Consider the following 27,766-nt stretch of genomic DNA (forward strand, 5'->3'; position numbering starts at 1 on the left):
TTAAAACAGCAAGACATATCTGAAAAAATATTTTTAGTGCAACTGAGATCCTTATCACTACTACAGAATTCAAGTGAGCTTTGAGGGATTCATGGTGTCACTTTCATCCCTAGAACTGAAACAGGCCCACAACAAACCTGTCCAGAATTAAAAAAAGCTTGCTGCTCTTCTTAGCAGGGGACAACAGCTACAGAGAAAAGTTAACAGTGGGGAAGCAAAAGGCTTCTGTTATCCCACTAGTAACCCTCAATGAGCAAGAATGTTTGCTGAAATAAGGCAAATATATTACACCTACTCCAAAAAATAACACAGTGGAGTAGGAGGAAGCAGTGATCTCATGTTAATCCTGCCATGCATGAAGAGACTGTTTATTTCCAGCAGTAAGAGGCCAATTTACGTGGTGTGGTCCAGGGCTAAGATGTCTGGCAAACGCATTTGGAGAAAAAACTTCGGTTTAGATACCACATGCTAGCTCACACAGATGAATAACCCAGAGTTACAATGCTTCTAACAGCTCTGGTTATCCAGCTCTTTGCCATAACCAAATAACAACTAGCTTTTAGAAAACAGCAGCTATTTTATCCCATAGAAACCTGTCCGCCAAGCTGGATCACAGGAAGCTGCACAACAACAAAAGTCAACAGAGACAGACCTTATTTATACTGGTAGACAAAGTCTCAGCTCAATGCTGGGGGTGACTTACCTCTTGGTTAATGTCATTAGTTCCAAAACTGAGCTATGCAGAGTCTCGCCCATCCCACCAGCCACTTCAAACAGGGATGCAGACTGAACAGCCAAACACTGCACAGCCCAACAGGGACTAAGGATATGCTGTTTCCACCTCCCTCACAGGATTTGCTTGGAAAAACAAACCAAATTTGGAAATGCCCAGCATAAGTTACATCAGACAAAGACACTAAAAAAAAATTATTGGTGATAATCATGTGGCCTACAGCAGGCTTTTCTTGCTCAGACAGCCAGGTACCTTGGTAAGAGGGATAGGGGCGTGAGACTTCCACTCTCCTGATAAAATGACACTCACTTATTAAAATATTCCAGACACAGCCCAGATCTTTGCCATAGCAACTAACACTAAATGCATTAACTACTTAACTAAGTTTGTTATCTAGGAAAACATGTTCTCTTTACATTTCAGTCTTGGAAGTTTAAAGAAAAAAGACATCAATATATGCAGCAAACTCTTACCTTCTCCACATCCTCTGCCTCAGTTGCTGTATACTGCAGAACTTCACTGGTCTCACTGCAAAGAGGAAAAAAACCTGAATTCCCCTGATACACGTGCTCTACCCATCCTCTCCCCCTTGCTCCAAAATGAAGCAGAAATGAAGTTCAAACACAGAACCACAATCATTACAATACTTCAGAATGTCTACAGAGCTCTTGCAATAGAATTCCTATTAGACATGCTAGTTGCTTCTTTCCTGGGGGAAAATTGTTTTTAAAGGGCGAATGGCCTATCTACAGAGTTTCAGCCCAAAATTTAAAAAAAAAAAATCCCACCTATAAATTTGTTTCCATTTCACTAACATGGATACTTGCCTCAATTACAATTGCTCAATCTATTTGAAGCCAAGTAAAATTTTCAACCGGTCTGACCCAAAACTTCAGTAGACCTTCCTTTTTACGAGTACATTAATACCTAATGGGTAATTTTTAAGAGAAGAATACATTCATTCACCATTATTTACTAAGACTGATCTAACTGAACCAATACAACACAGGCAGCAGGATCTGCAAGTATAAAAATATTTCAAACAGGAAATAGCTTCCGGGTTACAAGATTGTTTTCTTAGTCATACAGCAGCCTTCATGGAAAACTCACTTGCAGACCAGGGCCACGACAGGAGTTCCTATATGAATGTGTTTGACATATGCATAGCTGCCTTCAGTAACACTCGCTCCCAAACCTGCTCCAGCTACCCTAGCTAACAAATGAGCTAGCAAAACCTTAAGAGAAAATAAAATGGATGCCCAATGGGCACAGTATATCAAACAACACACAGCAAAGCTGAAGAGAGTGGAGAAGAACTTGCAGGCTTTTTGCTTGGTACAACCACTTCCACGTTTAAGCAGGACTAAGGGTGGCAATCAAAGTTGCTCTAAGTAGTCACACTATCAAAATAACTTATGACTGCAGCAGTCCAAACTAGTTCCCGGTCTGCATGAACACTGGTCAGTCAAAACAGCTCTGGTAAAAAAGTTCATTTATAGAATGCCTTTTATTCCAATGAACCCCCAAGCTCCTACAGTCAGCCATCCAACTGGTACTCCTAGTAAGGGAACTACTTAAAAGAGTATGTTCTGAGAACACGAGAACAAAGCAGACAGCCTCATGCAACTCTTCAGTCACAGAAAGAAAATAAACTGCCTTCTTCCAAAGGGAGCTGCTGTGCCAGCGTAGCACACATACTCACATCATCAACTGTCAGCAGTCAGACTTCACCAGAATCTTATACCAGCAATTGCATTAACAATGCACATCAAATCACTTGATACTCTGCAGATTATTAGGGCTTTCATTAAGAGAAAACAGCTGCTCAGTGGAAGCAGTATTGGATATGAAAGAGAACATTAGCAATCGTAGGGATCTGGTCCAGGAAAAGAAAAACTAAATGAAAGCTGTCGGTTCAAAATCATGAGGTAGCACCTGCCACAGCATCAGGCTCACAAATCAGTATCAAAAGAAACATTAAAAGTCATTCATAAACATGTCAGACTAGAAAGGAAGCACCAATTTTAAGACAGCCAAATAGCCACTATAAAACACAACACTTCAAGTAGCATCAGTTTGCTCCAGTTAAATGGAGCAAGTTAACAGGAATTTTACTAAGTAACAAACTACTGCTCCTTTTCAAGAAAAGCATGAGAACAAGCAAATATAAAGCTTGAACATGGAAAGTACGCAGGAGTCAATAGTCTATAATAACACTTTTTAGCCTGTTTCAACCAGATTTTGGTCATCCTCAAGAGTGAGGGAATCAAATACTTCTTAGTCTGCCCTAGAGACGAACAGCCAGGCATGAACATAGTTCACTGCATCACTCTGCAAGCCAGCAAACAGTAAAGACTTCTGCTTTTTTATCCAATACATAAGCCATCGGTGAGGTCCAGAGATGAACAAAGCTGAAGTTTCACACATTTACAACTCCCCCACATCAAGAGGACAGAGACGTCCTTCTTCAGACCTGAGCACAAAGATTGATCTGACAAGCTATTCTAAGCCCATCCACTGATGAGGACGTCAACCGGAGTGTGTTTGCTTAACAAGTGTACTGACCATGTACAGACAAAGGGGAAAGAGTTGAAATCACAGCAGGACCAGGTCTAGGACTTAGCCTCACTAAACACCACACTATATTTCTGGGGCTTGATTTGATCCAAAGAACAAGCAGCATTTTTCTCCTCACCAGTAAATTCAAACCAGTTTTGCCCTCAGGGGGATGGCAGTCCCAAAACTTTCCACCCTCCCTCTCCATCCTTAGTCCCCATTTCCCTCTGGGAATTGTCTGCCAGCTGCTAACCTGTGGGGGACACCACTGAGAGGCAGCTGACCATACATAACACCAACAACTTCTGGCCTGTATGAATGACAAGCTCGATACGAAGTTACTCCATTCAATTGCTGACAGCGCAATTCCACTGATTTACCTGAGAGCTGGAGCAAGAAAAAGCAAAGGGAGACAAGCAGGCTACAACATACCTAAAGATCTGATTTGACTTAAATAGTCAGCTTCATGCACACACTGAACATTGCACCACTAGAGATCATTTTGATGTACAGTAGGCCGGGCTCTGTGAGCTTTAACAGTTTCCCTTCCACAAAGCTCTTTGTTTATGAGGGATCAAGATTGCTTACATTCACATGCTTTTAGATTTTTAAGACAGCTGGATTTTTTGATAGACCTCTTCTATAAGAATTGGGACAGCTGGCAAACTCATCTCAAGTTTACAGTGCACACATTCTTGCTTCCTGGCTAGAGAAAGCCAGGGGAGCCCAGAAAAGAGCACCTCAGCCTGGTGCAGAGCAGTTAGCAGTGCAGTCTTTATTTAACAGCATCAACAAGTCCATCAAATCCTTTTCAGATGTGGAAGGCTGTCAGGTGTATGTCTCACCTCATGAGGTGGAGAAGCAGAAGCAGAAGTGGGAACAGCAAGCCCTTACCTGAAAACCTCTTTCTCCTCTCACTCTGCATCGCTATCAAGAAACTAGCCAAAGCTATGACAACTGAAAGGCGGTTTTAGGAGTGAAAAATCCCAAACTTTCCAAAAAAGGCCTGAGAAAAGCTTGTATTGCAACAAACACACCTCAAGTCATGCAAAGCCAAACACACTGCTATAGCTATAGCATTCAGGACATCACTCCAACCATTGTTGCAAGCTAACAGAAAGAGAAATAAAGGCGTTGATACCAACCACACAGAGCACTGGCAGAAAAGGGAAACAGAACTTGTTTTGCAGAGCAAACACAGACCAGATTCCTGGCTTTGCTGCTGAAGTGCTCTTAACTATGAGCAAATTTATGTTTCCTTGTACCTAACTCCATGGCAACAAAGATGCAACACCCCAAGACAGCGGGATGAAAAAACATACCCCAGATCGGGGCTTGTTAGTTTTGTGACATACTGCGGTTGGACTTGATGATCTTAACGGTCTTTTCCAACCTAAATGACTCCATGATATTAGATAGGACAATTAGGGAAATTCCTATTGTACAACATCACACCCACTCAGAATCTGTTGAGTCAAAAACCATCGTTTTATAAAGCTCGTACCTAAAAAGACTTCATTTTTAATCTTCCATCAGGCTTCTCAGATGCCAGAGGTAACTACACACAAGTACACGTAGTTGTTATGCCATGGATGCAATACCCCTTCATTAGGACATAATACTGTACCATGTAGCACAAAGAATTTCTCACATGACGCAGTTTTGTTTGCTTATATTGGCAGAGATTTTAGGATTTGCACATACTTGTACTCAAAGACTCGGACTAAACAGTTTGGTTTGCTAACCTGATCTCTGGTAAGAAGGTTTTCTTGTAAGCATCCTCAATGTGCTGGAGATACAAAGGAGACACCTTTTTCTCATACGGCTGAAAACAAACAGAAAACAATGTTGTGAAAACAGTTTTCTTTCTTTTCCCACCAGCGCAGACTCCAGTCTAAGCACAAAGCACTGTTATGCCATCTGTCAAGAGCCACTCTCATATCAGCAGCCAAATGTCCAGTGAACCACATGCACATTAATGAAAATTTTAAGAATTAAGACATTTGAAATGTTTAGAATTTCTTATGTGGCACTAAATATCTAGAGTGCCCCAAAGAACAAGTCATTCTGCATTAATTGCTGCTTTACCATGTACTATTTTGTCCATTGTTTTAATAATTAGCTGCATGAGCAAGATTCTTATATGCTAGTGAATCTAGAAAGGGAAAAGCAGGTTCAACAGAAGAATGTAAAAGCAAAAGAAACTTTCTTGCCATTTATTTCAGTTTATCACAGTAATCAGCTCGTTTTCCCTGAGGTGCATGAACTAAAAGTACCACACAACAACAGTCTCAAAAAGTTTAATTTTCCAAGGACTGATCAAGCCTCACTACCTGCATATTCAAGTTACAGATCACCATCCAGAAAAAAGGAAAATCAAAGAATAGAAGATTGTCCAAGTCTGCCTTTTCAAAGATAGGGCCACTGTGCACCTATTTCTCCAGTTTCAGACAACTGCATAGGCAATCAACCACTCCAAAAATGTTTCTTTGAGATCTCCTGGTTATTACACCTGCTGTCAAACAGTTCACCACCAGCCGCACACTGTACTTCAATGCCACACTGCAAAATGCTACGAATTTCTCTAATCTATCACATGTTCCTTCAGCTCAATTCTAAAATTAAATTACGTTTCCTGCTTGAAATGTTCATCCAAGATGCTCATTAGGTTGGAAGGATCTCTGCCAGTTTGGCCCACTGGAGGGCTTTTCTTTTTCCAGTGACTGGCAACAACAGCGCACTGAATACCAATCGAACTCTCCATTCACCGAGAACGCAGAATTCCCAAAAATACCATCCCCAAACAAGCACTACTGTTCAGAAGCGCCACTGTGCCGAGTAAGTTACTGCAGCAATTTCTGCCAGAAGGTCTCAAAAATGCCACCGACCTTTATGTTCACAAGAGCGAAGAACTGAGGTTCCCACAATACATTAAGAAGCTTCTAAATCTCTCACTGAAGTTGCTCAAACAAAAAAGCTATGGTTTTCCCACACAAAAGTATCTTGTTCATTAAAGCACAGACGCATGTTCAGTCATGGCCTAAACTGCTGGAGGGCAGAAGGGGAAAGTCACTCAACCAGCAGAATACGCAATTCAGGCCATGCAGATCACGAAGCAGCAAGGGCAGCCTTCCATTTACAGCTCTGAAGTCACTTCCCTTCGGCAACCATCAGTCTCCCTCTTAAATGAGCAGGAAACTGCAAAACAAAATGCTGCTAACTCACCCTGGTACACTAATGTACACGTACAGACTCCAAAAAGTGAGCATTGACAAGAATTTAAGAGACCTGAATTTTTTATTAATAAATCAAAGTTTTCTTTGAATCTATCAGGCTTTCCTCAGTTAAATGCTTCACTTGACTACATTTCCCCTCAGCCTTTGAACAAGGTATAAGCTAAACGTCATTTAATCCTCATAACACATCTGAGAACAGTTACAAGTACATGAGGGGGAAGGAGGGGGAAGAAAAAAACACCCAAACCAAAAACCTTATTTGGATTAGTCATTACACAAGAACACTCTACAGCTTTTCTGATCCAAGACTATTTAAATAAGGCAGTAATCCAATATGCTGACGTAACAAGAGAGGTAATTTGAAGACAATACTGCAGAACTAAGTTAATTCTCTTTTCAACAGTAGTCTCCATCCCATACCATGACTTCAAAAAAGACATCTGGAAGAAAGAAACTCTGTAACCTCAAAGAAAGGGTTTTCAGAGCAAAAGTGAGAATGTCCTGCAACTGTCAAAGATCAACAACAAGTAAAAGTCATATAGCACAACCTCAGGCTAGAATGAAGTTCCGCTAGTGACAAGAAGCAACCGTATTTATCAACTTTATGTGAGATTAGCCAGAAAGCACCCTGGATTTTCTCTTTTCTGTGTTAACACAAAAGTGCCAAGCAGTAATTTTCTTACTTTCAGAAAGCTAACTGAACCTGCTGATCGCAAGGGACCCACGCATTAACATCAACAGAGGTCTGAAAGAGCAGTCAGCTGGGGAAGCTGGAGACACGGACCACAGCTGGGGCTTCTGGCACTCAAGAAGTACCAATAATCTTAGAGCATATTGCAAGAAGCATATTACCTGGCCATGATGCCTGAAACTGCAGCTACAAAGGCTGTTTTTTAAGAGCAGGTGCTTTTTATAGAACTTCTCATTACAGAAATGACAGCATGCTGATGCAGTCAAAAAAAAGCAGGTTTGTTTTTTTTTCCAGAGCAAGCATAACAGAATACCCACACAGTCATCACCAACACAGTTCTTATACCTAAGAGGACAAGAAGCTTTTCTGAAGTAGAATTTTGCATCAAACACCAGCGGAATCACACACAAGGGCATGATTACAACAGATATTAATAGGTAGTAACAGTGGCAAAAGAGAAAGTTACCTCTCCTTTCTCTTGAATCCTCTTCTGCACCTCTGGGACTGGTACATCTATATAAATGACCAAGTGAGGCGGCAGGAATTCACAAATGCTGATCTCTTTGATCTCGTTGTAGTGATCAATACCTGTATAAAAACAAAACCAAGCACATCAGAGAGCTAAAGGCAGCCCAGCTGAACACACACACGCACGTTCCAAATGAGGTCAAGTGCAATAGGAACAGCATTAAAATTACAACCTATTGGGTAATGAATCTGCAATCATGTCTTGAGTGAGTCTTCCTGCATTTGCTAAACACATTCTATTTACAAATAAATCAACAAATCACAACCCCCACCTTTGTATTTGTAGCATCCTCTTCTTGGCTGGTATAGCAAGTTTAGGGCAAGCTCTTCCTCAAATAAGATTCAGGAAGTTTTTAGAATAAACAATCTTCCAGAAACAGAAGTAAGCACAATTAAACTAAGAAGCTACAAGCACTGCGATACAAGAATCTACCATCAGTTATATCAAAGTGGTGGGATTTATTTCTGACTTTTAAAGAAACCTAGGGTTTTCCTCCATCATTTAGAGACAGCCTCTCAAAACATCACAGAGCCATTGCAGCACTTGGGTCACCTAGGTTGACCCCTGGCTGGGGCTGCCTTCTGCCACAGCCTCACACATGAAATAAACGGCCCCATCCTACCACAAAGATGAGAGCATGGCAAAGGTGGTAATGGAAAAAAAAAAGTCTTCAAGAAGACTTTGCAAGAAGTACTCCATTTCCCACCACGGGAGGAAACCCAAAGATCAGGCAGGTGTTTGCCTTGCCCTCCGACGCATACACAAAAGCGGGCTCGGGTGAAGCAAATATTTAAAGAGGTCACCAAACCCAGCAGTGTCCCTCCTTCACCTGTTCAGACGCATGCTCTGCATTACCATTACTAAAGCACAAGCAACAGCAGATCTCTCCAAAAACACCACCACCAGACTCCACTTTGAAGGACAGGACTGAAGGACCTCATCTTCCCCTACAGAAAAATTTATCTGAGAGAAGCCGGTCACTTCTGTGCAACTGGGTTCTTCTACCAAAGCAATCAACAACCTAAAGCATTTTTGGGGCAACAGTTGGTGATTAGGAAGCCATGGAGGTTCAGGGAAAGCATCTATTCAATATTGAAGTGGCACAAATAACACAGGCTCCTTTTAATCTAGCTCCAGTGCAAGCTTTCCTCAGTAAGACTCACCGGCTCAGCCAGAAATGTAGTGCCAAGCTTCCAAATTCAAGCAGTTTGTGAAAAACCTACTGTGCTTGGCAGCAGTCAGCAGTACCTCTGATCAAGACGTTTGCAGTTTAAGGATTTCAGTACAATCCATTATTTGTTGTCAGGATTTTATATTAACTATAAACTGTGGGTTGCTGGGCTTTGCTTGCCTCTCCAATGCAGAACAGTGAGACACGGTTCATTGTAATGAGCTCTCAAACTTATTCAGCAAGAAGCTGCAACTTACAGTGGGTGTTAAAAAACAAACACACACCACCTAAACCTAAGCCAAATCAAACAAGACAGCAGAAACATGAGGCAGTCAGGGAAATAATTACCTTCACCTCAGGAAGTGACAAAACACCAGATTTGCTAACAGTCAGAAACAAGAATTTCAATAGTATTTTATTTAGGGGTCAGCTGATGACCAGGATTTACATCTATTTTCTCCAGACTTTCAAACTTCTGTGCAGGTCTAAGTTTGCATGTTTTGGCTGTGCCTAGTCTCCTATATGCATCATGTAACTGCTCCATTCCTAGCCAAGGGATGGAGACTCCACAAGCCTGCTCACAAGGCACTATCAGAGTAATACTGCGCTACTCAGGAGCTCAGTGCCCATAAACCTGAACTACAGAATCACTGAGGTTGGAAGGAACATCTACAGATTAGCTGTTTCAACCACTCCGCTCAGAGCGGGGTCAACTAGAGCAAGTGGCTCACGACTGTGTCCCACAGGGTTCCAAGTATCTCCAGGATAAGAGATCCCACACAGCCTCCCCAGGCAATCGCCACAGGGTTTGACGACTTTCACAATAAAAGATGGGGGGTTTTTTCTTATAAATAGAACTTCCTTTATTTCAATTTATGCCCTTTGTCTTTTGTCCTCTCACTAGGTGCCACTGAGAAAACTGGTTCCATTGAATACTTCTCCCAATCAGGTATTTATACACATAAACACCATCAGTTACTTGTACACATTCCCCTAAGCCTTCTCTTCTCCAGGCCAAAAAAATCCCAGCTTTCAGCCTCTCCTCATACATTGGATACTCTAACTTCTTAGTGACGTTTGTGGCCCGTTGCTAGACTCACTCCAGCACGTTCACATCTTGCTTCAACTGGTAGCCCAGAACTGGGCACAATACTCCAGATTTGGCGATCCCTTCCCTTGACCTGCTGACAACGCTCCTCTTCATGCAGCCTCCCGGTGGCATCCTTTGCTGCAAGGGCACACTGCTGCCTCCCATTCCACTTGGTGCCCATCAGAACCCCCAGGTCTTCCTCTACATAACTTTCTAGACAGTTGGCTCCCAACTTGTATGAGTGCCCTGCAGTTATTCCTTCCCAGCTGCAGGACTTGCATTCTCTTTTGGAGACCTTCACGAGGTTATCATCCATTTCTCCAGCCTGTCCAGGTTCCTCTGAATAACACCAAAAACATACAGTGTTGTCAAACACTCCCCTCCCAATTTTGCATCACCTGCGAATCTGCTGATGCTACACTCTGTCCTGTTGTCCATGTTTTAAACCCAGTTTAAACCTGGTTCAGCCCCAGTATCCTCCCCTGGGATAGACCACTGGTTACTGGCCTCCAGCTAGACTTTGCGCTACTGAACCTTTGAGCCCAGCAGTTCAGCCACTTTTCAATACACTGCCCACGTACCTAATCCATCGTGATCAGTTTGTCAATGAGGAGGTTGTGAGAGGCAGCACTGAAAGCCTTGCTTAAGATAAACAACAGCCATTGCTCTCTGCTCATCCACTGAGCTAGCCCTCTACAAGGAGCTGACCGTCAGGTGTTTAAGTGTGATTTCCTTTTCATAAGACTATCATGACTAACATCCATCACCTTCACAGCTTCATATGTTTGGAGGTGGCTTTCCATCACCTTCCTGCAGATCAAGCTGAGGCTGACTGGCCTGTAGCTCCCTGGATCCTCCCCCTCGCCATTCTTGAAGACAAGAGCAACAGCTGTGTTCCTTTGACATTCAAAAGGGAGCTGGCCAATAGGCCAAACACTGCTGACCCATTATTTACCTCCCACCTAATGCTGCAAGATCACGGTCTGCCTAAAGGACCTCTAGCCTTCATCAGCATGCTCACCCGTGCTTGCAGGGAACTACAGGAGTCTCTGGCTGACAGGACACAAGCAATACGTAGAACACATGTTCTTTAACACGCAAGCAGAACTCAAAGCCTTAAAAGAAAATCTGGAAGTCTCACAGCTTGAGGTCAGTCATTGATGCACAGAACAGCAAGGTGCTAAGCACCTTATGAACAACTCTGAATATTCAAATGGGTCTGTCTTTCAAGCAGGCATTTTTCTTTTTTAAAAACTAAGCCACTACACTTCTAACAAATTATGGCAAAATAAGTTCCTTTTGTGTGCAAGTAACTTACATCGCTTGTGGATATAGCCTTGTTTAAACATTGCATCCAGGAACACAAAGTCGCTGTAGGGAGAGCGCTCCATCACCACACCTTGTCCTGCAATTGAAAGTTCCAGTCAGCAAGGCTCAAAGAGACTGCTGGCAGCAACACTTTAAATCAAAGACAGGACTGCTCTTGCGGTCAATCTTTTGAATGCTTTTCTAGAAATTCTAAGTGAAACAAAAAAGCAAGGTTTTGGCTTGCACAAGTGTACTGGATACATACGCTGAACACACCTGTCTCACCCATAGACTCTCCTACTGCACCTATCATTACAGTAGCTAAGCACTATTATATTTAAGCAGTACATTTACACATGTGTCTGAAACTTTCTGGCATTCACATCTTTTCACCTTTTTTGGTAAACACTTAAAGCACAAGCAACAGGTTAATCAGCGTAGGAAATCTTTTCCTCACCAGAAGAAACTCAAATTATAACAATACCACCACAAAAGAGTAATTTAATGAAATCAAGAGGATTGAACAAAAGACACCATTAGGAACTAAGTCTAGGGAGAGTTTTAAAAAGGCTGTACAACTCACAGCTAGCTCGGTCTGTTTAAAATGTCTTTTTGAAAATAATCATCAGGGATCGCCAAATTAAAACTAATGAAATTGGTAACTGGTACGTATTTCCTTTGCTAGAAATTATATAATACACTGTTCTAACAGAAAACATGCAAGGCAGTTTTCTAAATGGGCTGTTAACCTGTAGTCACTAAGGGGGGAAAAAATATAAAAAGCTTAACGACGTAAGAGCCTTTAATTTCAAAATGCAGATACTAGCAAAGCACATCAAAACAGCTTACTCGCAACTCGTACTCGGAAGTTAATTCAGAAGGGAAATTTACTGACTGTGAAATCTAACCTGTGGTCAGCAGATGCTCCAACGCATCAGCGTACTGTAAAACACGATTACCAAACAGCCAAGCTTGCAGTCGGTAAGAGTGTCCATCAGTGCATTTCGGATCATTGTAAAACCTCTCTAGGTTGCAGAAACCATTAAATTTCTCATGCAGCAGCGTTCCGTCTCCCGTGATTCTGTCCAGGTAATGGATGTCTGCTTCTGGGAAATATTTCATTCCTGACACAAAAGAAACCCACAACAGAGCACCAATCAAAACAATAAGTTTTGTTCATTTACAGTAAACACCTATTCAGCTCATTTAAATATACAGCTGCACTTCAAACAACTCTTGAAAACAGCATAAAATCCTTTGGTTAATGGCATCACAGAGGGCAGAGAAACCCTAATTTGAAGTATCGCTATCTTTCCCCTCCCCACTGAGAGCCAAGCTATCGTTCTAAGCAGAATCCTTTTGCCACCAATCCTCTAAACAACCTTGATGCGCTGTGTGCACCCGTGCAGAAAATCCTACCTCTCAAGGTGCTCAGTGACTCTACCAGAACCAGCAGCTCAGTGCGCAAATTGACTTCATCAGAACTGAGATTTCATTCACAACAAATCATACCTACATGAGTATCCCACCGATCTGACAAACATCCTGTCCTCATCGCAAGCCTCGCTAACATTTTATTCTCCCCTTATCTATAAGCCCTCCACATTAACTGCGGCACTGCCTAACTAATAATTTGCTAGTGAAGAAATGCTGGTTCTTCCTCTACATAAGATTCAGAATTACACCGCTAAATTCTATTAATTATTAGAGAAATAGGTAAAAGCAGATGTACCTAGTTTTTCTGCTATTTGTTGTGCAAGCTTGCCCTTCCCAGAAGATAAGTTTCCCTCCACAGTAAAGATTTTGCTGTATTCGGTAAGCTTTTTCGTAGTTCTCTCTCCCAACATATAAGCCAGCCAACCATACTGCAAGTTCTGCTCAGGGCTGATATGAATTCTTGCCTGGAAGAAAACACAACAGAATTAGCCTATTTTGGTTTTCTTAGCTGAACTAGGCATGCTCAAAGTGCAGCTTTTTCAGACCTTCTGCACACACAGGAGGATACGCACTCTCACATCTAACACAAGGAATTTTCATGCAGTAGTTAGCGCTGCCATTTCAGCTTAGCAGCCGAAGCAGTGAAAAAGTGGAGAAGCTCTTTATGAAACACAAGGCTGAGATGACAGGAATCATGAAACAATTTTCAGTGCGTTTAGAGCTTGAAGCAAGATCGCTCTGTCAGAACTCTGCTCTGAACCTACACAATGACTGACACTTTCCACACTTACTGAAGGCCACAGACACACAACATACCCGGCCTCCCCAGGGGAGAACCTACAGATCCTACAAGGCTTTTGCTTGAATTTTTGTTTGTTGGTGGGTAGATATCAACATTAAACCCACTCTCTCCCAGTCTCTCAGGAGAGTTACAGCTTCATTTCTGCACAACACAGTTCCTGGCTAAAGGTGGGAAAAAATACCCACCCGGCCTGGAAAGCTGAAGGCAGTACCTTACTGAGCTCTGCTCTGCCAAGCCGCCCAGAGATAAAAACTGAGTAAGTCTTACTTTGAGCAATGTAGTGACCTCACTTACACACGTGGAATTTTATTTTTATTTAATCTTCTTCTCCTTGCACTGCTGAAGATCACATTCACATGCTGAAGGTCAGTGGGTCATTACGCTCCAGTCTCAGGTATTTACTTGTGCCTCTACCTTAAATCTCACCTCCTCTCCAAAGTCCCTGCATTCGCCCACTGGGAATGTCCCCTTCCAGGGAGCAGGCTAGCCCAGCCCAGCCTCTCCCCGCCGCAGGGCTACCCCCAACGCTTCCAGAGACAGGGCCGCCCCCCCCCCCCCCCGAGCACAGGAACGCTGCTGGGAGCTAGCAGAAGCCGCCGGGGGGGCGCAGCCCCGCTCCTGAGGGGCGAGGAGAGGGCACTACCAGCCTCCCCCCTGCCGCCAGCCCCGCGGGGAGGCCGGAGCAGCCCAGGCACCCCAAGGTGAGCCCGCCCGGCCGCGCTGAGGGGCGGCCGCCGCAGCCAGAGGAACCTCGGCTGGGCGCAGGGACCTCCCTCTTCCCCGGCCCCGCTCACCGCCGGCACGACGGCCCTCCGCAGGCGGCCCCGAGCGGCGGCGGCCGCGGCCGGGCCAAGCTTGGCCAGCCACAAGGACATGGCGGCGCCGAGAAGACGCTGGCGGTCCCGCCGCGACGGAAAGGGGCGAGCGCAGAGAGATGGTGTCACGGCAGAGGACCAGAAGCCCGTGCGGGGCGACCCTGAGGTTGCGGCTCGCCCCGCCCTCCGCCTTCTGTCACGCCCCCTCCCGGCCACGCCCTCTCTGCTCGCGGGCCACGCAGGCAGGCAGGCAGGCAGAAGGCAGGCACGCAAGTAGGATGCAGGCAGGCAGCCGGCAGGCAGCCAGGCAGGGAGAATGCAGGCAGCCAGGCAGAATGCAGCCAGGCATGCAGGCAGGCAGACAGGCAGGCAGCAGGCAGGCAGGCAGGCAGGCAGGCAGCAGGCGGGCATAATGCACCACTGCACCAGTGTCCCTGGTGGCTTCTCAGGTCTTGACCCCTTGGCTGAAACGGACAGGAGGTCTCGTGCCAAAGCCCCTCACGCTCCCCCTGCCCACTGGGTCCGTGAGTCCAGAGGAGTGGGATGTCCAGGGCTTGAGCTTTGGGGACACAAGCCACGTCTCACGGCAGGTTAACTGCTTGTTCCTGGTTCTGCTGCTGCGAGAGGATGTGACCGGACACCAGCTGTGCTGTGTCCATTGTGTCACTTTCTGTCAGCCACCGTGTAATCAGACATGAAGGATGCAGGCCATGTGCTGCCCCTGCCTCTGCAAGACCACCTCTCCCCCTTCCAGACTGGTGGGTACCCAACATGGTCAAGCTCTTACGACGAAGGCCCCAGTGTCTGGCTATCCACACCATTCTAGATTTGCAAAGGTGGAAATCAAGATCTACCTCCTTCTGCAGCTGTATGGGAGCCCATGACCTGGGACAGCTTCCAGTTCTGCATGTAAAACACTTCCTGCGTTATGCTTTGGGCCTTCAATTTGAGTTGTGTTCGCTAAGCATCGCTAGCTGGGGACAGCATGACACCTTCCGTACTGAAGTGATCCCATCCTTACACATCTCTCTGTTCTCCTTGGAAAAGAGGACAGTGAAGGTCCACCAACCCCCACACATGTTTGTCACTCTTCATGATGCCACCAGCTACTTCCAGCCTGAGGCTGCTCGGCCACCATGGAGAGAGGATCCCCCTCACTCTCTGCAGAGAGAAGGGCATCTGTGCTTCTCACTGTTGCTCTCTGCTTGTGGCAGAACTGCTTGGGCCTCCTTCAGCTGGGACAGAGGTGAACTACGTTGATGGCCTCCAGAAATGGAAGATAGACTGGGAATGGAGGCCACAATGAGGTGGCAAAGAGAGGACATAGGGGATAACTCACCAACATGTGCTTCTGCAGTCAAGATATGCCAAGTCTGTCCACACAAACCCCACAGCACGCTCCAGACTCAGCTGACAGCATCCGAGGACGAGCTCCTCATGCACATCCTGGAACCAGCCAGCTGCAGCTTGGCCCAACCCTGCCACTCCTGCCTGCGGCTGGGACTGGGGGTGCTGGAGGAGAGGGGATGCCTTAAACATAGGGCAGGAGAAGACACATCCTGGAAAGCCCCCTGATGCCTACACAGCGGGCAGATGTGGCAGTGGCAAACCTCTCTGCTGCTTTGGGAGGTTTTGCTGATCTTTGCCACAAGATGGGGCTGGGTAATGCTGAAGGAAAGCTACTTTCTCCCGGCCCACCACCATGGCTTATCCCACGGAGCTGTGCTATGAGCCCAGCGCTCACTGGAGACTCTGCGAGAGACACTGCTGACATCTGGGGGTAACACATTCAAAGCATCTTCTCTGCAGATGCTGCTCCTGTCTCCGTACCACTGCAATACACAGTTGCTGGAAACGATGTGGGCAGTTTTTCTTCCCCTTCTGTTTTGGTTTTGTGCTCCCTGTTTGCCAATAGGAATGCTAAAGAAACAGCTCTGGCTTCGGGAAGCTTTCAGAGCAAATCCGCTTTGCATCAGAAAAGGCCCATCTGCCCAGACAGCCTGACCTCCTGTGTTGGCCAAGGAGCAAAAAAGCGCAGAGAAACTTCTGAATGAATCAGGCAGAGGCTCTGGCTCTCTAATGCTCAACTCTTAACCAAGCTTTGAGGTCTTGTAAATGCCTTGCTGAAGAAAATGTGGGGGGGAAGAAGAAGAATAAAGGAGATGTCAGTGAGAAGGGATAGATGTGCCACATACCAAGTGTCTCCCTTGTACCTAAGACCATGCTCTGTGGGCTGGGGTTTCTTTCCTTTGCTGCAAAATGTCCCCAGAAAAGGGAACAAGTGGCTGCTTAGTGCTGCCTTGCAGAGCATGTCCCCTGCCACTTCAGGCCAGCTTGGAGAGCCGGGTGCACACAAGACCATTGCTGTCACCTGGAGGGTTAGTCCCTGCAATGTTCTGTTCATGTGGCAGGGCTCGGCACTGCTCCCTAACCTGTGACTGGTGTCTGCGCAAGTCCTTCTTCCATAAGCAGATTTCTTCATCTATTTATCTCCTCCTTTCAACCATCACATAATTCCCAGCCTGCTGTCTCCTCAGAGACTGGCATTGCTTGTGGGTGAGCAGGGCAGCTCCTCACTAGTGCTGCTAGGGAGACGGCCACGCTCCCAGCCCTGTCCTGAGCCCCATCCGGCAGAGGCTGTGGGGCTGTGCCCCATCAGCGTGGGCCCTGCCTATGCCAGGGTCCCCCTTGTCTCCCAACTCGTCATTCGTTACCTCCACCATGAGCCCTGGCCCACAGGTGCTTCAGGGTCTTGCCCCCCTGGCTCCCCTGGGTCTTGCCCCCCTTCACTCCCCCAAACCCTGCCTGCCTGTGACCCTGGACTCCATAACTATGCCCAGCCCTGGGGTTCCTCAGCATTGCCTCCCACCCCCTCCCCACCCAGCCTCTGAGACCTCTTTGTGACTCCACATCTCTGTCCCAGCTCCAAGCCCCCATGCTATGTCCCTGCCCTGGCTCAGTGTCACCCTCACATAGCCCCATGGTGACCTGTGGCACTCACAGCACTTCATAAGGGACACCTCGCCACATAATGGATGTTGGTGGACCATCTGCCAGGGCTCTGCGAGCACCAATGGGTCTTAGCGGCCCTGGCCAACCTTACCCTCTGCTCATGGCTCTGTAGGCTCCATTTAATCTCATCCTTAAGCATCTAGCCTTGGTCTTAGGCTGTACCTTTACCTGTGTCTATCTCTGTCCCTCTCTAACCTCCCTGTGCATGGGTGGACCTTGGACCTATGCTGCAGATAGCCATGTCCCCAGTCCTGTCTCCCAGACGGACCTTGGACCTATGCTGCAGCCTTGTTCTTTGTTCAGCCTCCACCTCCTGCTGCTCCTGGGCTCCCCCAGACTGAACACTACTCCTTGGCTTGCCTTGCCTGGGACTGTCACCAGAGGCTGCCCAATGCCACCACCACTTCCCTTGGGTGCTTCATCAAGGAGGGCTCATCTAGCCCCCTAGGAGAGTCGTGCTCTTGTTGCTCTTTGGCAGGGAGTTTGCGTGGAAGGGGTTGCCATCACTCTGCTGAGCACCAAGTCTTGGGCACCCCAAATCCTCAATTACCCGCTGGACCTGTTTTGATGCTAGAGATGAGTGACTTTTCCTTTTCGTCTTGAGCATCTCCATGGCTTCTGAATGAGACAAGAGGGTTTCATTTCTGCCATCTCTTATCCTTGAGCTCGGGACATCACGGTCAGACTTACCTCTATGGGTACTCTGGCACTGGACAGCCAAAAATCAGTGCCCTGCTGAAAGCCAGTAACAGACTTTTGACCCTCCTAGCTATCATACAAGGGGCTGTGAGAAGTCCTTATGCTGGAGGTGATGAATACCATCAAAGACAAGACATCAAAGCTCCACCAGTTTTTTCTGGGTTAAGTTTTGCCACTACTCTGCCCTGACTAGGTTTAGGCACTTTTCTCATAGAGCAAAACAGCCAGTGTCTCTCCCTTCACCTATCACTTATTCCCTGTAAACAGGCAGGGACAGCCCCAGTGACATCCTGCATTGTTCACCCACAGGATCATGTGCTTCAGATGACCTCCCTGCTGACCACTTTGATGCCTTCTGCCTTTCCTGCTCCAGGTTGGAGGTTGTACTGGAGACCTGCAGAGCTCCCTTCCCACCAGGAACCCTGTGAGTCTGTGTACAGCAGGTGATGAGCAATCCGAGGTAGGCGAGCAGGGAGAAAACAGGTATAGCTGTATGGTTTTGCCTCTTGTTCATCTGATTTTGGGGCCTGGACCTCAGGTAGGACATTCACAGCCCCCTCCCTACTGCATTCAGTAGTGTAAGAGACACCCCTGAAGGGTTCCTGGGTTTTAGGCTTGAAACATGCAGTGCCCCGAGCCTGCCTCTGCCTTGCAGGAGGTGCCTTACGAAGCCTGTTTGCTTAAAGCTGCTTTAAGTCTTGCTCCATCTCTGACACAAAGTCCACCCCCAGTGGGTGGAAAGAGGTAAATCAAGTGGGTTTTCCCAGAGGAAAGCTGGCAGTAGATGTGGGACAGCAATGTAGAGATGCTTCAGAAAGGCACTGAGGTTTGTAGGAGCTGAGGAGGAGAAGACCAGGAGGAGAGCAATGGGGGCAAAGAGGGGCTGGAGGGCGTTGGCCAAACAAGAGAGCATGTGTGCACTTCCCAAATCTGGGAGTGTCCCATGGGCTCTGGAAAGTGCCTTCCCAAAGCCCTGCCTGCCATTGTGACACCCAAGAGCTGGGCAGCCCGTGGTGCTGGTGGCTGGGGCACTTTCCTCCCGCAGCTTCCTTTCTCCACTTCATGGAGACGCTGGAGTGCAATTTTCAGGGCTGAGCTGGATCACGTCTGCCTTATGAAAAGGCATGGCTAAATTACTGGGTCGCTACATAGGGTCTAGGAAGGTCATAAGCAAATATATTAACACACTTCCCATCAAACTGACATCAGCTCTGCTGACCAGGGCCATTTTTGATACCATTAGCTGCTTCTGCTTTGCCCTTTGGCAAGAAGCAATCAAGTTTCATTTCGAGAATTTATTTTTGGAATTTGCAAACAGCTTAAAAAATACAGCCAGCATAGAATGTGTCTGAGTCTGGTTTTCCGTCCTTAACAGCTCTGTCTGCAACATGCTGGCACGTCAGGCGAATCTTCAGCAGTGGACGATGTAGGGCTGTCAGGATGCTGAAGGGATGACCAGAGCAGGGGAACTCCTCCATTGCTCCTCTGTACCCATATGGGAATAAGAGAGCTGTTCACATAGCACCAGGAGGTCAAGCTCTGCCCCATCAGTGCTGGAAACTCTGACACCAACATCCTAAATGGGGTGTGAATGGTGAGGAGGCTGCATTTGGTGATGGTTACTCATCCTAGGGAGGATGTCAAAAGGGTCTTATAGGACGGAGCAAGAAAATAGCAGGTCCTGATCAGTGGAGGTAACTGTAAAAGTGATGCAGGTGGGAATATGCACTCCCACGCAGACACATAACATGTGGGGCTCTGAGCCAAGCGTTACTGCTCAGGAGCAGCATCTTGTCTCTGAAAATGTCAGCTCAGGAAGGATCAAAAAATGAAAGCAGAGAGGAAAGGTGGAGAGAAGAAAATAAAGGACATCATCTGGCACTGATATGAACCCACAATTTTCTCATCACCCTTCTCATCTCAGAAAGGACGCGGTGGAAGAGAAGGGCAAACAAGGACAATCAAAGATCCAAATGACCATGGGAGTGGTGGAAGCCAGGCTTTAAAACCAGCTTGGAGAAGGTGGCACTCTGCAGTGATTGTTGGGCTGTGCAACTTGTTGCCAAAGGGTGCTAAATGTTTATGCAGGTTCGAGGGGAGCCTGGAGGAACATTGCTACGTAGAAACCACATCTGCCTGAGGAAACCTCCTGGGCTGAAAGTAGTTGGAAGCCAGGAGCATCCTCAGGGAAAATATCAAATTTGCTTGTCCCATTCTTAGCCCTCCTGTGGCCACTGCTGAATACAGGACAGAGTTGCCTCCCACCGTACTGCCATTCTGTGCTGTGGCATGTAGCTTCATATACCACCAGCACGGCCATGAAAGCACATGGTTGTCCACCGTCCTTTCCTCCCACTGGCACATGAACAGCCCTGTTTTTTAAGACAAACGATTTTTGGTAAAAACCAAGCCATGGTTAGATGTAATGTCTCTGTGTCTGTTTTAACAGTTTGTCCTCTGTGTTCATGGTTGTCTGCCTCTGTCACCCCTGTTTTCACATCAGCAGCTGAAGGTGGCTTTTGGATCGAAGATAAGCTTTGGGCAGCATTAATGAAAGGAAATGCAAAGTGAGAGGCAACGGGCTGGATGTTCCTGGATGGGGACCAGCAGGGAGATCAGGCTCAGGGAGATGGGGAGGCTTATCTTGCAAAGCTCTGGAGTCATGACATGCAGGGGTACCTGCAAGGTTAGGAGAAAGGGAAGGTTTAATCCATGGGGCGGGACCATAAAGGATTTCATTGCATCTTTCTGTTCAGTTTTTTGTTTTTCACTGGTGACTGCGTGACAAAATATCTTGATGTTGAAACAGAGCAGTGATTCAGGTGCCTCCAGTTCTGCATTTTCTCTCTGGCTGCAGCTGTTGGGCAGGACTACATCTCGCCTGCTGGGCCACACCAGCCTGGCTGCTCTGGAAGGGATGGGGGCTGGCAAGTGTGTTGCAGGAGGGACAATGCAGCCACCAAGCATGATGCATGGAGACCAACAACACAAGCCAGGCATTGCAGCAGGAGAGAACGGAAACTGCTCTGGAGCGGTTGCCTTTTGCAGAAAAAAAAAAAAAAAGGAGTGGCCTGTAGTCATGGTGGCTTCCAGGATTTGGTGCCCCTTCGTGCATGGTGGTTAATAGGCACAGTGACCCATAGACATGGCGAGTTGTGAGCACGGTGCCTTTGGGGGCACAGTGGCCAATAGACACAGCGTCCTGTGAGCATGGTGACTTTTGGAGCACCCTAGGCATGGTGACCCTCCAGGAAGATGGCCTATGGGCACAGTAGCTCCCTGGGCAGGATGTCCCATGGGCATGGTGTTTCCCACGATTTGGTAGTCCTTGGGGATGGTGACCCATGGGCACAGTGTTTCCAAGGATTTGGTGGCCCCTTGGGAATGGTAGCCCATGGGCATGGTGTTTCCAAGGATTTGGTGGCCCTTGGAGATGGTGGCCCATGGGTGGGCATGGTGTTTCCTAGGACGTGGTGGCTCCCTGGTGATGGTGGCCCATGGGCACAGTGTTTCCTGGGATTTGGTGGCTCCTTGGGGATGGTGGCGGCCCACAGGCATGGTGCTTCCTAGGACTCGGTGGCTCCCTGGAGACAGTAGCCCATGTGCACGGTGTTTCCCAGAATTTGGTGGCTCCTTGGGAACGGTGGCCCACGGGCGTGGTATTTCCTAGGATCTGGTGGCTCCCTGGGGACAATGACCCTCGCGGCACGGTGGTCCTTTCCCGCCGTGGCAGCCATCCCCTATGCACGGCGGCTCCCGGGCACGGTGACCCAGGGACCGGACACCTCATATCCCCCCTTCTCCCGGCCGGTGCATCGCAGCTCCGAGGGCCCGGGGCGGGGAAGGGGCCGGGGCCGCCCCGCCGCCATCCTCCTCAAACCCATCCTCTTCCTCAAACCCCGCCTCCGGGCGCGGCCGCCCGCTGCCCCCCGCTCCCCCCGCCCGCCGCCGGCTGAGGGCTGCGCACCCGCTCGGTGCTCGGCGCTGCCGGCGGGATGTACGCCGGGAGGAAGAGGAAGAAGCCGGTGCCGAAGAGGTGCGTGCAGTGTGAGGGAGTGGGTGGGTGTCAGATGTGCTCCAGGGAAGGTGTTTCTTTCCCTCCCCGCCCCCGGTTATCCACGGGGTGGCAGCTCCGGGTGGTGGAGGAAGCTGGGGCAGGTGTGTGGAACCGGGCAGGGTGGCAGAAAACCGGTCTGCGAGAGCCGAAGTGGTTATGGGGAGCTGCGGTAAGCTGCTCTGATGTAAGCGTTGAGGCAGCAAAAGAGATAGAGAGACAGCGTGCTTGGGCTACTCTCTTTTAATTAGGGTTAATTGGAGGTAATGCTTTGTAGGCTCTGTCGCGCTGGTGGAAAAATAAAAATCACAGCGATGATTGTCCTGCATCCCTGGTGTTCCTGTGAGGCAGCTCGTTGGGGAGTTTGAGATGCTCGGCTCTTCCTCTGGTTTGAGTTGCAGGCTGGCTTACGTTTCGGTGCCTGCGTAAATCACATGTACAGCAATTACTATTTACCAAAAGGTCCCTATTCCTTAATAATTAATTAGCAAGCTGCTCAATAGCTGTTGCATAATGCCTCCCGGATGCATTGCTGGAGTTTCCTGGCTATGGGACCCTCATGCCTCCCCCCACACCACCTCCGAAGTCACATCAGGCTGTTTACATCAAGTTACCAGGCTTACAGGAAATACATATTTCTGGGAAGCAGTAGGGGGAGACAGATGAGCTGAACCCAAGCCTGGGATGAAGAAGGGACCATCAATGTTACAAATGTGTGGTGAGATGTTAAGCTGAGCGCAAGCCTGGGATGAAGGAGAGGGTATCAATGTTATAAATCTATGGTGAGAAGGTGAGCCAGAGCCTCTCTTGGGTGTTTATTAGAGTATTTTAAAGAAGTGTGACAATGCAAAGTGTAGTTGCTCTGCCTCAAACCTGTCTTCTGCTCACCTCGGAGCGGTGATTCCAGTCCTGTGGTAGGGCTGGTGTGTCCAGACTGAGGGTTTGGGCTGGATTTGTGTGGCTCAGGGTACAGGAGAAGTTGTCTCTTGGGAGCAGAAGGGACTTCGATCTTTAGTACCACGAGGCCAACCCTGGGAATCGGAAGAGATTGTTTTCCCCTGTGACTGGGCTGATCTTGCAGCAGGGTCCTGCTGGGAGAGGTCAGCCGGAGCAGGGCTGGGAGCAGCGGGATGTGCAGCCAGCCAGGTCGTGGGGGGAAGGATGAAGTTAGGGAGCTCTGGTCCCTTTGCAGTTTGCTCTGGGCTTTTTACTTACTAAAAAAAAAAAAAAAAAATTAATAAAAATTAGGAGGTAGTGTATCAGCTCAGGCAACCTCAGCTGTTGTAGTTAATGTCACTTGGTACTTGCCAGCTTGCAAAAATGATAAACTTCCTGCTGGGTTCCCTGTTCAAAGAGCAACTGGGGAAAAACAACACCGCAGCAGCAGCCCAGCCTTTGCCCTGCTGGGAGCGGAGCTTTCCTTGTGGCTCTGCTCCAGCCTATCTACGTGGAGGTCAGCAGCTTTTTCTCAGCAACTTCACTGTGAACTCCATGGCATGGCTGCGCCAAGCTTTGCACCGTATCCATTTCCTAAGTCTGTGCCACATTAGGGCTCCTGCAAACAGAATGGGGACTCAGACCTCTTTAAAATGCCCTTTCTTTGCTCATTGAGTAGGTGTTGAGCTGTTTCATTGAGCTTCCAAGGTTGTGCTCGAGTAGCAGGACTCCCTGGGACAGCCTTGCACAGTGCCCAGGACCAGCAGAGACTGCCAGTGTGGATGGAGACAGCCCACAGGGCAAGGAATTTAAACAGATTTTAAACATCTAGACCAAGCTTCGCTGTTTCCATTGGGGGAACATCATTTCCTGCGGTGCTCACCTGTGCAGGTTTTCTGGTGGTTAATAACAGGGTTGTGCTCAAGTCAATGTCTTTCGTTTGGTGAGTGTGTGTGGTGGGCACTGACAGTTCTGGCTTGCACGGAGCTCTTGGGAGCTTCATAACTGCCTGGCAGAGAGCGAACAGATTTGTCAGTGGTGAGCACCTGGAAGCTGTTTTGCTGTGCCATCCATAAGGATGGAGAACTGTGCAGCCTCTGGCCCCAGAGTCACGGGCATAGGGTGCAGCATTTGCCCCTAGAAAGGGCCCAAAAGAGCCGCCTGGCATCACCAGAGCCATCTTCCTCTTGGTCATCCCTCCTCTTAAGGATGACTGTGAAGCACCCTGCATGCTGGAGCTGGGGATGTGAAGGAACACAGACGTTGAGGTGTCCTCCTTTAGCCTTGTGGTGCTTCTCTACTGGCTGTGTCACCCCATGCATCTCAGACTATCCAAGAGACCCCGTTACACCTCTGTATTTTATCCTCTCCCATACAGAGCAGCACTCCTTGTTCATATCCAGTTTCATTTTCTCTTCTTTCTGGCTGTCTGTGGGCTGGATTTGGATAATGATTGGACAGAGGACTTTTCTTTAAAGGATATCTGAGGAAACTCAGAACAATTTTCTTCACCTCTTTCCTTTTTTTAAATTTCTTAATCAGAGACAGAGTCTAAGAATATCATATGTCATTTTTTTTCCTTGCTGGTGAGTGACTTGATTTCAAAAGTGTTTAAGCCATTGGCTAATGGAATACATAAAAGCACTGCTGCCAGTGTGTTTTGCCCAGCTTGTATGAACAAGTTTGGCGATGAGTTGTACCCAGCCTCTCTGAGAAGCAGGGTATATCCCTCCTGATGCTTATGTTACAAAACAGTACAATGAAGCGTTTCTGGAGAAATGCTACTGTTCTCCATTCATGCTTAGAAGACCCCTTGGTAGCTCTCTGTGATGAAAATTCAACAGGCACCTCACTGCATCTCATTTAGTGCTCATTTCCTCTCTTGTCACACATGCGAGCAGTCCTGCCAGATGATATTCAAGAGTGGTGGTAGAGGGGAGAGCTTAAATTGCTGCTGAATACTGGCAGATCCTGTTCTGCAGCTACTTTATGAAGCAAGGATGCCTGCAGAGAGGGAGTTTGTGGTTAGACGAATTACATCAAAACAATGCAAGTTGCATGTTAGGGGATGCAGTCGAACCGAATAGGGGGGGCGGGGGGTGGGGTGGGTCTGAAGGGTTTTTCTTCAAGCTAGAAAATTTAAATTGGTGTTAAAAACCAAAGGAGACAAGGTGACATCCAAGACTCATTGAAGTTATTAATCAACCTCTTACCACTGTGGCTGGGACTTCAGTTGTAGCATGTGAAATAACTGCAGCTGATAGAGATGGGTCCTCATGTCAGCTTAAGACAGAGAAGAGCTGCTCTTGTGGACTCTATTCTTTCTGCAGACTGAGGGTTGGTCTCAGAGCCTAAGTTTGGCATCAGGTGTTGTTTTAGGTTGGAAATGGCCATCTGAAAGCATCAGAAATCAGAATATTGGAAGAGAACAAATTTGAAAAAAAAAACCATTTTTTTTTTTATAAAAAGAAGCTGTTTTCAAAGTTCTGTGCCCTAAACCACACGATGTAGTATCTCTTTGTCCAAGTCCTGTCACTAACTTTCCACATGTGCTCCTCTTTGTTATATTCGTAATTAAAGTGATGTATTCAGGCTCTGAGCAGTCAGAGGAAACTTAAAAGAAAATAATTGAAATAAATTCAAATTAAAAAAAAAATCTTTTTGGACCTTCCTTCTTTCCATTCTTGCTATTTGTTACCATGCTTATTGCTAAGGCCTGGCCAAGAGCTGCTTATCCTGGGCAGGCAGAACAGCTGATGTGAATCTTCTGAGCAACTCAAGGTAGTGCTTTCCGTGGTGAGGACGTGGTGTGAGCATGTGGAGCGTGGCCAGGGAAGAGACCTGCTGTGTGGGAAGGTTACGGGATGAGGAAGAAGAGGAGAAAGGGTGGACAGAGCAGAGTGTGGATGGCAAAATCTAACCAGATCTCCAAGAGATGCTCTGATGGACTGTAGATCTCTGCCCTCGGTGTCCGTTTCCCTGCCAGGGCTCAGGGGTGGGAGCAAAGATGGGAGCAAGGCTGTAGTATCCAGTTGAGCTGTCTCAGCCAGGCTGCACATTAAGGCGCCCATCCGAGGATCTCCCTGTGCTCCATCTGGAGAATGTTATGCCTGAGGCTGCACGAGGTGCCAGCTGGGATGGCCATGTCTCCTCCAGCAATTGCCTTGTGGGCTTGTTGGAGCTTGCTTTCGCTGCTGCATGGCCTTACCGTGGCCACCTGATGTTTTACTGTTGTTGTGGCTGCACTAAAGTCAACACTGGGTTTGGAAAGAGCCTGTTGGACCGGCCCAGTCTGATAAAACTCTCCTTTGCCTCTTTCAGCCCCAAACTGCCACCCCCTGAGGCTGTGAAGTCAAATCCCTCCAAGCGGCATCGAGACCGGCTGAACCAGGAGCTGAACAAGCTGACTGGCTTGTTGCCCTTCCCTGAAGATGTGCGCACCAGGCTTGACAAACTCTCTATCCTACGACTGACTGTTGGATACCTGAAGGTGAAGAGCTACTTGATGGGTGAGAGTCTGTGTTGCGAGGGGTGAAAAAGCCCCTGGGGTCAATCCCCACTGTGCAGCTTGTATCCCATCCCAAGCCATGTGTGCTTTGGGAGAGAAAGTTGTAGGATGATGATGTGTTGTGGTATCAGGCCCTTGTATGTTAATGCATCAGTGTTGCACCTTTAGCTGAAGAATCGGCATCAAAATGCCCTGGAAAACTGTGGAGGAAAGGGCCATGTCTCCAGAAATGTGAAGAAGTTGGCAGTGGTTGCTGGGAGGTGCTATGCTCATTGGACATCTACCCCTCAGGTCATCTTTTACTGCCATGAAACACATTTTACCCATGTCCCCTCTGGAAGGAATCAGCATCATTTTTGGATGCTGCACACCCTAGTCTAAGCCTCTTCCATCAGCTATGGGTGCTTGGTGTCTCGGAAGCGCATCCTTGCGAAAATGAGACCACCTAGTTCAGTCTTAGAAAGTGAGTTGCAGGGGTAGAGAGCAGGCAGGTGAGTGATTCAGGAGAGGTTGTGGGCGTGTTGGGAGCAGAGGGCCCTGGCCATATCACTTTTGGAGGTGTCGTCTGGCAGAGAAACAGCACTATGGGTGGAGGGGAGCAGCTTGGGTGCCTGCCCAGCAGCTGAGACCTCCTGCAGAGTTTCTTCATCTACTTCTTGATAGCAGCCATATTACCCCTCCTTTATGTCCAAAACCCCTCCTGTGTCCTGCTCCCACCAGCCCATGGTGATGAAGGGAGCAGCAGGTAAAACAGTGTGTCTTGCTGAACAGCAGCATTTCTCTCATCTAACTGAACTGTGGTTTATAGGTCCGTTAAATTGATAATCCCTGGGATCTGTGGGCTGCTGTCTCTTCTGGGCAGGCAGGGGTAAGAGGTGTGCACAGGGATGCTCTGCTCTTTGAGGTCAGCAGGTTAAACAAGGCTGCTCCTAAGGCCCTTGTTCAGTTTGGCATCTCGTTAGCTCATTTTTCTCCCCTTTCTTCCTTGGGGGAGTGGGTCTCGTATGTTGGTGCTTTACTGCTGCGCTTGCCACCCTGGCCCTGCTGGGCTCAGCTGTGGTGGGTCTATTATACATCTCTAATGAGCATTTCTATGAGATTGAGGGTGATGCCTTGTAGCCAGAGACCCCAGTTCATTTTGCAGGATGGAGGGTTGAGCTGATATGCCTGGAAAACTGATCTCCTCACG

At 47.7% G+C, this 27,766-nt stretch overlaps 2 protein-coding genes across 3 annotated transcripts in view; one reads left to right on the plus strand and one right to left on the minus strand.

The window, feature by feature from the left end:
• Positions 1–14,428, minus strand: part of NDUFA10 (NADH:ubiquinone oxidoreductase subunit A10) — a 39,915-nt gene extending 25,487 nt beyond the window's left edge. Inside the window, exons 1-7 of the mRNA XM_086465675.1 lie at positions 14,348–14,428; positions 13,047–13,215; positions 12,223–12,438; positions 11,325–11,411; positions 7,683–7,804; positions 5,035–5,114; positions 1,207–1,261 (exon numbers count right to left, since the gene is read on the minus strand). Of these exons, the coding sequence (XP_086321801.1) occupies positions 1,207–1,261; positions 5,035–5,114; positions 7,683–7,804; positions 11,325–11,411; positions 12,223–12,438; positions 13,047–13,215; positions 14,348–14,428 (810 nt within the window). The remainder of the gene's footprint in view (positions 1–1,206; positions 1,262–5,034; positions 5,115–7,682; positions 7,805–11,324; positions 11,412–12,222; positions 12,439–13,046; positions 13,216–14,347) is intronic.
• A 7,646-nt stretch (positions 14,429–22,074) lies between these two features.
• The window catches only part of LOC104342927 (uncharacterized), a 29,790-nt gene continuing 24,098 nt past the window's right edge, over positions 22,075–27,766 (plus strand). For both annotated transcript variants that reach the window (XM_086465764.1, XM_086465765.1), the window contains exons 1-2: positions 22,075–22,115; positions 26,391–26,578. In XM_086465764.1, the coding sequence (XP_086321890.1) occupies positions 22,075–22,115; positions 26,391–26,578 (229 nt within the window). The remainder of the gene's footprint in view (positions 22,116–26,390; positions 26,579–27,766) is intronic.

Source organism: Leptosomus discolor, chromosome 5 (genome assembly GCF_034619465.1).
Source record: "Leptosomus discolor isolate bLepDis1 chromosome 5, bLepDis1.hap2, whole genome shotgun sequence".
Classification (NCBI taxonomy): Eukaryota; Metazoa; Chordata; class Aves; order Leptosomiformes; family Leptosomidae; genus Leptosomus; species Leptosomus discolor.